At 34.6% G+C, this 13337-nt stretch overlaps 1 protein-coding gene across 1 annotated transcript in view; it reads right to left on the bottom strand.

Annotated features, from left to right (window-relative positions):
- The window catches only part of LOC134661471 (calaxin-like), a 38574-nt gene extending 26251 nt beyond the window's left edge, over positions 1 to 12323 (bottom strand). Inside the window, exons 1-4 of the mRNA XM_063517581.1 lie at positions 12160 to 12323; positions 6659 to 6728; positions 5802 to 5982; positions 1762 to 1872 (exon numbers count right to left, since the gene is read on the bottom strand). Coding sequence (XP_063373651.1) covers positions 1762 to 1872; positions 5802 to 5982; positions 6659 to 6728; positions 12160 to 12280 — 483 coding nt within the window. The 5' untranslated portion in view covers positions 12281 to 12323. The remainder of the gene's footprint in view (positions 1 to 1761; positions 1873 to 5801; positions 5983 to 6658; positions 6729 to 12159) is intronic.
- Between the last annotated feature and the right edge of the window lie 1014 nt (positions 12324 to 13337).

The following is a 13337-nucleotide window of genomic DNA, read 5'->3' as shown; positions in this document are numbered from 1 at the left end:
TGGCCCTTGATCCAACCACCTAGCGAGAGTCTCTCAATATGTTGGTCGAGACTCTTCGCTATTAGACCGTTCGCTGAAACAACTATCGGGACAATGATCGTCGAATCAACATCCCACATGGCGGTTATCTCGTGAGCCAAGTCTAGGTACTTACTGGACTTGTCCTTCTCGGCTTTCACGAGATTCTCATCATGGGGGATGGTGATGTCAACGAGCACGGCCCGGCGTTGCGCTCGATCTATTATCACAATGTCAGGCTTATTGGCTACAATAGTCCTGTCAGTGATGATAGACCAATCCCAATAGAGCGTGGCACGACCATTCTCGAGAACTGGCGCAGGTGAATACTTGTAGTACGGTACTTCACGGTCCACAAGACCGTATAGAAGAGCAAGCTGAATATTATTATTATTATTAGAACACTGGAACAAGTAGATACAACAAAGTTTTTAGGCATAATCATGGATGAAAACTGTAAATGGACACATCATATTGATTATTTATGTAACAAACTCGATCGCTTCGTATACGCACTAAAACGACTACGACAGATTGAATCAATAGAAACAGCGCTGAATGCATATCATGGCTATGTAGCGTCGGTTTTATCATTTGGCCTACTGATATGGGGAAACTCAGCCGACATAACTAGAGCCTTCCGACTACAAAAGAAATGTATACGTGCTGTTTGTGGAGCATTGTTCTTAGAAAGTTGTAGACCACTATTAAGACAAACCCACACATGTTCAAAAAAAGCTCAGAAGTATTTAAACGACAAGTGAGACACGAACACGCATTTACATTCCTCTACAGAAGACAGACATCTACAGGAAAATTCTTACTGCATGTGCATAAAAATGTATAACAAGTTACCGGACAAATTCAAAGAATTACCAAAAATAATCTTTAAGAAAGAACTTACTAAGTGGTTAATTAATAAGTGTTTTTATAGTGTAAAGGAATTCCTATTAGATTAACATTTTATTACATTTAATTTATATTTTTCTACTCCAGCACTTAAATGTGTCAATTAAATGACTGACAGTGATCTCTAAAGCAATGTCATTTGCTGCTAGCAGTCATCTTATGAGTATAATACAACTGCTTTATTTTTTTTAAAGATACAAGTTCCGATCATCTTGATTGAAAGAGGTATGTTTTCATTTACAATAATAAATCTTTTTTTTTTAAATAATAACTCAATTTTTTTTAAATAATAACTCTTTTTTTTTAATAATAACTCTTTTTTTTTAATAATATTTTTTTTTTTTTGCTGCAGCTGTCATAGAAAAAGTAATGTATGCAACAGCTCATAATTGGTTCTTAAAATTCTCGGGTCTTTTTTTACCCTTATTATATCACTGTTGCATAAACTACTATTGTTTGTGACTCTTTGTATGATTTTGTATTATGATAAGGTTATATTAATTGAAATTTCGTGTTACATATAATTGACATTAAATTTGATGTATTTATATTTTGTATAAGATAGGGTTGTGATTGCCAATTATTTTTTTGTAATATGTTGACATTTTTACTATATCTATAAAATGCGACAGAATTTTGCACGCCAATAAATGGCTGAATGTAAATGGAGACCAGAATTATCACCCTAGGTGACATCTTGTAACTATGTACCTATATTCTTGCAAATACACATTTATCTTATCTAACAGACGTTATAATTATAACTAGTTTAGTTATAAATATAATATAAACTTGCTTCTACTTCGAGGTTTATATTGAATACAATAAACCTACCTTAACTGCCTCTTCAACGTCGTCGTCTCGGGATGCCTTTGCCAGGCTTTTCTTCATCAGCTGGTACATTGTTTCTCTTCGTAAGTGACCTTCACTCAATAAGTCGTAGCACTGCCGAGAACCAAAAGTGTATAATTATATTAATTATTACTTATTAATCTAATTATATTCCTAAAAAAAAAACAATGTAAGTACGATTAATGTAATGCATTAAACAGAACAGAATCTAGTTACATCAGTGAACGCATATAAACCATGGAAGTATTCTGTCCGCTCAATTATGACCCAACGTAAAGTATTCGATTGTAGGCGGTGCTTACAGAGTGTTCGATTGGCAACTTCAGTGCGGCCGAGATGACAGTCAGTGACGGATGGCTAAATTGGTTTATAAAAACTACGTTTTTTTGTAATTAAAAATGTCTTCATGTGTCGTGAAGTGGTGCAGAAGTTGTTTTAGTTCATATCAAGGACAGTGGAATCACTTTTCACTTGTAGTAAACAGATAACTTCAGTAAAATTTGGAATAAACATGACGACATTTTTTCAATACTACCGTTCTAAGCTAAAACGTAACAACTGCATACGACTTTCATAACAACATACGACTTTTTAAATTGCGAGGATAATAGGGATGGTTTTATGCCAAATGAAGTAGACTATTTTATTAACTTATGATTGGTTTAGGTATTTTCTATATACAGTAGAATCCGCTTATAATGACATTGAAGGGAAGTAACAAACATGTCATACTAAGCGGATGTCATATAAAGCATAGTTGATAAACTTTTTATTTTATTTTTTCCAAATTAATCTCAAACAATTTTGTGAGAGATGAGTTTTATTAACCTTATACCAATTATCAACTTTCACCGAGAGTAAAAACTAAAACAATTTAAACGCCACAGACGTCCTCGCAGGGAAAGATGTGGGGCCGGCCACGAAAACCAGCGAATTTGTCAGTATAACCGGACATAATTCCATAAAAATAGTATTTATAGGTCGAAGTTATCTTATCCGACTTTGTCACAAAGAATTTCATATGAAAACCAAACTTCGCACAGTAATTGCGTCATAGTAAGCGGTTGGTCAGTATAAGCGGAGTCATAATAAACGGATTCCACTGTAATTATAAATGTAGTAATAAATTCCTTCTTACAGATTTGTATTTTCCTTTTTTATTTCATGAGATGGAGCTATAAAAAAACTACCTAGTTATTTCAAATTAATAATCAAATTTGGTATTGTCATTTTACATTACTTTCCATTCAAATTCCCACAATATGCTATTCGCAGAGAACTATGGAAAAAAGCTGTCCAATTAGAGAGACATGAAATTGAGTGGATGCCTGGCAAGATATATAATGTTCTATTCATGAGATAACCCGTGAGATAATCATATCCGGTCTCCTATATGTAGATACATTTTTTTCTATCACGCTTTCACTGAATTAATTTAACAAATACACACATTATCTCAAAATGTTGATCATTTTAATCCACCCTCTACTGTCACATATATGTAGGTTCTCTCTCAAGCCATTTCCGTCAGTAGAAAAGAGCGGCGAATTTAGAAAATGTAAGCGCGCGAACGGTTATGGTCCCATACAAAATTGTAATTATGCGCCTTTTTCTACTGACAAACTTGCTTGACCGGCTATATACATATAAAATATTTCCATTGGAACTGAAAGTGGGGATTTATTGTGACTCCGCCTGTTCAAATGTTTTTGACCCGATTCGTGTACCTACCCATGTAAATTTTGCAGGCTGTATAGCCTGTCCGATTTCTAAGATCAAGTTCGCCATACATTTACTATGGCGTACTTGATCTTAGAAAAACGGACAGACTATACCAGTACGGCTACCATCAGTTTGGCACTGACAAACGCCGTCGAGAACGTAATTTACTTTCTATACATCTCGCTCGTACTCGCATATTAGTGCAAACGAGATGTATAGAAAGTAAATTACGTTCTCGATAGCGTAAATGTCAGTTTTGACACTGTCAGTGACTCATGGTACGGGCTCTGAACGTGACTTCGCACTGCCATACAGATTGATAATAAAATATACAAAATACTTATTATAGCGGAATACATTTATACCTACAACAATGAATATTTAATTATGTTGAGTTAGTCTGTCATTTAATTTCATAACAACATTTTAACTAGTTATCTTTTAATCTGCATTAAATTATTATACGTGAATTATTTGACTGGTTCTTCAATGTATGGCATAAACCTATCCCTGTCCAAGTCATATTCTAATCAAATATGAACCGCGAATTCTCAGCGGCCAGTACGTACAGCAAGAAGGTTATAAGCGGATTAATGTCGCTGATTGGTAGTTATTGACATTATATGCATTTCATCTACACTTAGCTGTGTACGTTAGTGTAATAGAGACAGGCTCTGTAAACGTATCGTCTTATTTAAATGTAGGCGTAATTGTGTATGTGTGCTAATTTGGCCCGAGAATTTGAACGGTAATGTTCCCAAAGGCGGTTTCCAGTTATATGCTTTCACTGAGTTACATAGACTTATGAATCTTATGATAAAAAAAATTAACGACCTCCTAGCCTAGTCGGTAGTTACCCTGCCTACAAGTACCGACTAGGTACGTATTCCTGAGTTATGGATGTTCTCTATGTATCTAAGTATGAATTTATCTATATATGTAAGTATTAGTATGTTTATCGTCGCCTAGTAGGTACCCATAGCACAAGCTTTGTTTAGTTTGGGGCTAGTTCGATGTGTAAGATTTTCTTAAAAATATTTTTCTACTACCGTACTTTTATTTGTCATTTAAAGGATCGTGCACACACCTTTAAAACCCTACCTTATAGTTGTCAAGACAAGTCTTTAGTCTATTCCCCAAAAAAGAATTTGTGCTTACACGCAGTATCTTTTTCGCGATTTTACGATACTTCGTGTAATGACCACTCAAAAAATATTGAATGAAATACAGTGTTGCCAACCTTATTTTAAATGTCATCTCTGACAAATAAGTGAACCATAGACATGTTTTTTTTTAAATTTCATTCATTCATTCACTCTTTTCTGCCCGTCCCCTTCATTTTTGCTACTTCTTGAATGAAAAATATTTGCTCAATTTACAATTTTATTTCAAAGTAAGTGCTTGGTCGTAGAAAAAGTATTGTATGCAACGTTGTTTAACTGAGTCAAAAAAATACTCGTGGCGTCTTTATTAACAATTTTCGGCTTCGCCTCAAATTGTTACTCACGCCACTCGCCTTTTTTGACCTCTCTTAAGACGAAACAGGAGCTGAGATTTAAATATTTTAGGTAAATATACCCGTCTCGCTAACGGAAGCGGCTCCTAAAACTAGTGCGATAAGGACAAGGCGAAAAATCCTGCGTAAAAATCTCAAAAATCGAGGTTTCGTACTCGACTGTTTCCTCCTCCAAAACTTAACCAATCGTAACCAAATTTAGAAATCTAAATGATTATGAAATTATCTGTGTCGGACCGTTTTGATTTTTTGGCTAATTGATATCAGTTTTGAATACCACGCCTCTCATTGCGGCATAGTCAATTAGGTCATTTTGGCCATTTTTGTAGGGCTCTAGCGCCTTAAAAAACAAAAATATCAAAAAAAGCAAAACGGTCCGACACAGATATTGACAATATTAATCTGTGTTGAAAAAATCATTGCTCTAGCTTCAAAACCCACGGAGGAAACAGTCGAGTACGTTTGTATGGAGAAATGACCACTCCTGTTGCCTCTTAAACAACGGTTGCATAAAATACTATTATTTACCAATTTATTTATAAAATATATATATAGAAAACTCCTTACCTATAGGGTGGCGGAAAGCTTTTGGAAAGCACCTCAATTTATAGAGGAAAAACCTACCTTTTATATTATATAATTTATATAGTATGTCACGGTCACGTTTACAGTTTTTACAGAAATAGAAAAAATCATAAAAATGCTGATGTGGTCCGGTTTCTTTGCACCCGAGTGTATATCTAACTAGGTACTTAGATTTATTTTTTTATTTATAAGTATTTACCGTGAATGCGTATGTGATACGCTCCTCCAGGTTTCCTCGCAGGTAGAGCGACATGGCCTTGGCGAAGGTGGCCATCGTGACGTAGGGCGACGTGCCTCGGTCCAGAGCCACCATGACGCGCTCCATCATATATGCGTCCGTCATGCCCAGCCCGGTATGCAGCACGTCACGGAAGTGACCTCTGTAAACAATAGCTCATTTCTCCATTCTGTTGTATATGTAATTTTTAACATCTTCGGGAGGACTTCCTGGGAGGAGTGATGAGTCATCTTAGGAAACCTAGTAGGTAAGTACTGTTTGCCATAAGCGTTTCTTTTATTTTTTGCCATCTTTGCCACTTTTGTGTTGAAAAAGCTCGTGATTCTGAGTAGAAATAATCAAATAACAAAAAAATATTAAAAATAAATCATTAATGAAAGTGTATTTATGTTCGCGATTATTTCAAAAATGATTTTACTGCATTCAGAGCCCGTACCATGAGTCACTGACAGTATCAAAACTGACATTTTCGCTATCGAGAACGTAATTTACTTTCTATACATCTCGTTTGCACTAATATGCGAGTACGAGCGAGATGTATAGAAAGTAAATTACGTTCTCGACGGCGTTTATGTCAGTGCCAAACTGATGGTAGCCGTACTTAACGCAAACGAACGTTAGCTCCTTGTGCAATGTGCATGTCATTATCTTTCAAATTGTGAAAACAAAAAGGCGCGCGTTTTGTTTATACAACAATTTCAGTTTTCAAGCTCTAATGGCATAAAAAATAATACATATTCAGGCTAAAATTTTAAGCGAAAGTACTCCCGTAAAGTTAGGCCGAAATATGCAAATTCTATGTTGCCATAGACACTAACCGTGAAATCAAATCAGGCCCGGCAGGTTTCTCATCACGCTTTTGTATCTTGAAAAATATCACCATTATTTCTGAAACAAACCATTTGGAAGAATGTTCTGGAACATTAACTATAATGTTCAGGGTTATGAGACAAAATGTTAGTTTATATCATTACCGTAGTAGTCATTACCACGGAATACCGTGGATATTTCGAACACGGTAATGACAATTCCTTCACGATAAAGACATAGAACGCTTTTTTATTGTTTATGTTCTCTTTTAACAGGATCTGCCGAAGGAGAGTTATTATTATTATTTTATATTTTAATCATATACTATAATATTTCACTTAAAGTGAGAAAAAAATATTATTATTTAGGTAATAATGATAATTTGTCATTACCATGTATTAACGTCATACTAAAAATATCATCACCAGGGAGCGTACATTTCATGCCGGTTTCGTCATAATGACGTATTCATATAAACACACAGGATGTTTCAAAAAACGTAGTGACACGACTTAGTAACCGGAAACGTAGTGACTTTTATTTTATTTTTAATTATAGGCCACAACAACGTGTCTATCAACGTTTGATTATTAGTAACATAATAGTTTCTGAAATAAAAAAAATAAGAATGTCCTCCCGTATCGACGCGAAACTTTGTTCAAACTTTTTCGGCAAATACCTTAGTCTTAAGTTAGATTCTGAGGGTATACGTACTGTACTTGCATATTTCCCCCCGATACATTTTTGTATGAAATCGACAAAGTTTTTGTTATTCAATTGTTTCATGGTATATTCGATGCTATCATGAAATTGGTCAAGTCCATGTTAAAATCAAACTGTGTTTCTTTATGTTCCTCATGTTCTTTGTGTTTTATTGTTTGCAAATGTAACTTGATGTTGCTTTCTTTTGGTGGCAAACTTTGCTGACAGATTTATTTGGCACAATAATTCTATAGCCTCCATAGCGACTTTGGCAAAGCATTAAGTTTCCTGATCTTATTAAATTTAACTGAAATGTTGTTTCCGCACGTCTACAATTTGTGACAAAGAGTAAACTTTGATGTGAGTGATGTGACAATGTCAGATAATATTCTTTCAATGTCCGTCTCAAGTGTCAATATTATCTACTTAAACGGAAGAGGTTGATTAGATAACAGTGATTAATCATTGATTAATCATATTTTCCATTATTAGGTACGAATAAATAAACGTTCGTTATTCCATTGCCCTTTTCAAACTTTGTCCACCCTGTATGTAGGTTGACGTCATACGCCTGTCATCGGCATGAAATGTACGCTCCCTGATCATCACCATGACACTTTAAAATTCCGAGGTCCGAGGTATCTTCGGAAATAAGTTTCACAGAAAGGGACCAAAACGTTTTTCAAAATCCTTGCATCCTAAACATTTGATCATGGACAAACAAATACCTAAATTTAAAAAAATCAATTTTTTACCGTGGACATGCCAATTTACACCAAATTGTAATTACCTGGGTGCCAGACTTCGACCATCATTTGTGACTTTTGTATTGCTTTAAGACAATGGGTCCCATAAAGACATTTGATCCTCAAAAAAACCCGATCGATTGATACCATTCATAAAAAAATGACAAATACTAGACTAAGTCCCGTTTTCGTAAATAATTAGGTATGACTATTATGAGTATTCGTGAAAGTTTAAAACAAATTTTTGCTTTATTCCTTTTATCGAATTTGGCCTTATATGTATAACACGCTTATATTTAAGTAATCAATAGGAACATAGACCGCAGAATTGCCTGAGAAAAAGTAGGTACTTGTAGCTTCAGATATCATAGTGCAAATATACACCGAATTCGAGTTTCTCATACACTTGCATAGATAACTTTTTGTATAGGTAACATACGAGGCGGAAAGTTCAAAATCCTTGAGTTGGCACTCTCAGACCATATGGCTTCAATGTGCTCGACCAGAAAATAGAAAAAGCGCAGCGCCAGAGCACATATGTATATATGTTTTAAGAAGTACATACATAGGTTCATCAGCGCTATGAAATCGACAGCTCTGGTCGAAGGTTTCAAAACTTCATTGAGCACTAATCTATTCGAAATTATTAGCTGACGGTGATTCAAATACGCATTATAATTAAGTCAAAACCCTATGGAAGTTTATTAGTGGAAAAAATCGAATGCACCAATAATTTGATTGGTACATTCGATTTTTTCGATGAAATTATTGTACAAAATTGGACGAATTAAGCAGAAACACAATCTACCCATTTAAATACAGAAAAGCTATTTCAAGTAACATAAAACGGTTAAGGCGTTCTGTAAATGGTGCGGACGGTGCGGTGCAATATATTAATGCACAAAATGAAAAAAGTTTCCAACAAAAAGTTTTATACTTAAAACAGGACTTGTTGAATGGGCCAGAACACGTTTTTGGCAACCATAAGTCGTGCCAAAGATATTATTGTCAAAAACGAACCGAACATGAACAAGATGACGAAGAAGAAAACTTAGCTTCAGCAGGTTTATATTCGCTTCCATCATGAAATTCGTATCTAGACTTGTAAATAATGCAACAAGCCTAATATATAATGATAACAGCTACATAGCTGAAATTTTTAACATTATAATAATAGCAAAGTACATCGGCGGCAAACGAATTAATAACACAATCAATCAATATAGACAATCATATGCAGGACGATGCGCCGCATCAGTCGTAGCTTTTAATTCAAAACATACACATACAGGCCCAAGGGCAACTGAACGCAAAGAAAACATGCATTTTTGCAGTTTGGACGGACGTAGATATGAAAGTGAATTACATAAAATATGACGAGGAGTTTTGGAGAGAAATGGAAATAAAACTAACATCTTTTTATTTCGATTGCATGCGCCCAGAAATCCTTGACGCCAGTTTAGACCGAAATATGGAGATAAAAGAGCCCAAATATATTCTTGAGGCCATAGTAAATAAATAACCACAAAGCAAGGAAAAGAGAAATAGTGAAAAACAAATTTGCCCAGGAAACGAAACGAAGAAAAAAAAACAGTATAAATAGGCAGTATAAAATAATAATAATAATTAAGAGTTAAATGAATAAACGAATACCTAGTAATAATAGGGTTCTCTGCGGCATCGCCTGAGACAAAAGTGCAAACACACTGCACTCACCTAGCCTACGAACTAAGTGTAAACCCATTCTTACGTTCCCTTGTTTAAAAGCTATTTCAAGTAACATAAATCGGTTAAGGCGTTCTGTAAATGGTGCGGACGGTGCGGTGCAATATACTAATGCACAAAATGAAAAAAGTTTCCAACAAAAAGTTTTATACTTAAAACAGGACTTGTTGAATGGGCCAGAACACGTTTTTGGCAACCATAAGTCGTGCCAAAGATATTATTGTCAAAAACGAACCGAACATGAACAAGATGACGAAGAAGAAAACTTAGCTTCAGCCATGAAAAATAAAGAAGGGGGGTTTATATTCGCTTCCATCATGAAATTCGTATCTAGACTTGTAAATAATGCAACAAGCTTAATATATAATGATAACAGCTACATAGCTGAAATTTTTAACAGTATAATAATAGCCAAGTACATCGGCGGCAAACGAATAAATTACACATATAGACAATCTTAAGCTTAATATATAATGATAACAGCTACATAGCTGAAATTTTTAACAGTATAATAATAGCCAAGTACATCGGCGGCAAACGAATAAATTACACATATAGACAATCTTATACAGGACGATGCGCCGCATCAGTCGTAGCTTTTAATTCAAAACATACACATATCTATACAAAAAAATCCAAAGAAAACCGAACAAATTGAATTCATTAGGCACGTCAAAAGATTTACTGTCAAACCAACTAAAATAAAACGATTTAATGGGCCAACTAAGAAGTCTGATGATAGTTACAATGACAAAAACTATGGTCAGTCATACGAGAAACCAGATTTAAGTCAGGCTGATTATGACTTTGCCAAAGATGACAATTTTAAAAGGATAACATTGTCTACCGAAGATCGCCACTTGCTGGAAAAACGAACTATTCTGCAAGCGGAATCCATCGAGTGGTGACAAGAACGAAAACTTCGCCTCACTGCATCCATCTTTGGCAAAGTCTCCAAACGCGGGTTGATAAAATGTTAATCAACATCTTCCATTTTAGGGGCAAGTCCCGATGGGCTTGTGGGAATAGCGGAGGTTAAATGCCCTTACGCTGTTTAAGGTCCATAGAAGATGCCATCAAAGCAAAAAATTTAACTTTCTGGAAATTAGATAAAAGTAGTAATATTATTATGAACCGGAAACATGACTGGCATTATCAGGACCAAGAGCAACTGAACGCAAAGAAAAACATGCATTTTTGCAGTTTGGACAGACGTAGATATGAAAGTGAATTACATAAAATATGACGAGGAGTTTTGAAGGGAAATGGAAATAAAATTAACATCATTTTATTTCGATTGCATGCTCCCAGAAATCCTTGACGCCAGTTTAGACCGAAATATGGAGATAAAAGAGCCTAAATATATTCTTGAGGCCATAGTATAAATAAATAACCACAAAGCAAGTAAAAGAGAAATACTAATAAAATTTGCCCAGGAAACGAAACGAAAAAAAAACAGTATAAATAAATTAAGAGTTAAAATGAATAAACGAATAGTAATAATAGGGTTCTCTGCGGCATCGCCTGAGACAAAAGTGCAAACACACTGCACTCACTTAGCCTACGAACTAAGTGTAACCCAATCTTACGTTTCCTTGTTTATTATATATACCTACTCGAGATTTCTTTATTTGTAAAGAGTAACCCTGACCAATTTAAATTCTTTTCTAGTGAGAAACGCTGTGATAAGCTGATTGGTATGCCATCTAAGACTAAATTAGTTGCGAAAAGTGTTTTGGGAATGGCACCAAAGATTTACAATAAATTGCCGAATGTAAGTACCTAATTCGAGGTAAGGAGGGTCTTAAAGAGTTTAAGCAAGCCTTCAAAATGTATCTGATAGGAAAAGCTTATTATTCTATTTATTAATTTATTAATAAATGTATTGAGTGATGTATACTATTTTAATTTTATTTATTAACACATTCACTGCCACCGACGCACATGTGCGTCGACCGTCATACAAGTTTGTTCCTAGGCCACGCCCCCTGGCAGTGAATGCATTAAATTACTGATTGATATATTTGTTTATAAAACACACCTGCATACCTCTTACATCTATTTTATATCTAGATTAATTTTATCCATGTGAGGTTGACCTTGTATTTTAAGTGTATACCTATTATTGTTATTTTGAGATTATGTTACATATAGATAAGTACTCTTAGATATTTTGATTTTACTATTGCTATATTTTTATGTCGTACGCCGAAAGGCACACCACGGACCATGGACTTATTACCTAAACTGACACCTTGTGTAACCCATGCCACGATGACAATATAGGTAAATGAATCTTTAAATCAAATGAATCTTTGAATACAAAACATACATACGTTCTATTTCATCAAAAGTAAAATGCGTTTCTTTCTGTATCTCTGCCCAGATTTGTCCATTTTTCTTTCGGAAGCGGATTTCCTCCATAGGGTCCAAAGATGAATCCAATGAAGCCGACATCGTGTGTAATTAATTAACACTTCGAATAATATTACTGCTGTGAAAAACTTGCCAAATACTGAATCAGTTATTTTTGTATAGTGTTTGTGCCCCAAGACAAGCCTAAAACTGAATAAATTTTTATTCATACACAAAGTCAAATGTTTCACTAATATCGCTAATATCAAAAGTTGGCAGTTATGTTACCGGCTGTCAGTAGGCAATGTCAAGCGTGTAAAAAGGTTACATATTTTTTTATGATAATATTGAATGACTGGAATAAAGAATAATAAAGACTAAAATACAAATTCTACAGATTTCCAAAAGTATGGTTGATAATAGCTGTAACATTGATATAGTATAAAGAACTGGATACCCAATCAGCCGCCAAAAATGGCCACACAAAAGTAATGTCAAAACAGATCATGCATTACTTTTTCGTTTAATCTATGTTTGAAACGCTCAAATGTGAAGTTGTCAACAATTACGAAATGTGCCGTTAAAATATGTAAAAATAACAATGATAAAACAAGGAAAAAGGATGGAATGTATTTCTTTCGGTTAGTTCTTTGGATAGCATTACATAATTTATGTAATCTGGTGGTAATTATATGGTTTTGAATAAATTAATTTGTTAGTACCAAAGAAGGGATGTCAAGGAACAAAAATCTAATGAGTCGATGTGAGGTCAATATTTTTTTATATTTTTATATGGAATTCATAAGGAATAATATTATGTTTAAATTCAAGATTTCCAAGAAAACCTATGCGACGTGCAAAGTGGACTGCTATTTAATTATAGCAAGAGATAGGGGTGATGCAGTTTTAAACAAGGCAAAACGGCACTTGTGTGTTCGGCCCATTTCCCTGTTTCCGACATATACACCACCAATAAGGGCTTATATCGACTAACTGTAAATGCTAAACCTGTCTGAACACAGTGACAACCACAGGATTTTTTTTTATAAAGTAGTCTTTTTTATAAAGTAAAGTCTACCTAAGACTTTATAAAAAAATCCAATCAGTACCTAAATGCCCCCGTGCACCCGTGCTATGAGTAAATGTAGATCTTAAATAC

Source organism: Cydia amplana, chromosome Z (genome assembly GCF_948474715.1).
Source record: "Cydia amplana chromosome Z, ilCydAmpl1.1, whole genome shotgun sequence".
NCBI lineage: Eukaryota > Metazoa > Arthropoda > Insecta > Lepidoptera > Tortricidae > Cydia > Cydia amplana.
This window is presented reverse-complemented; position numbering and strand designations above follow the sequence as displayed.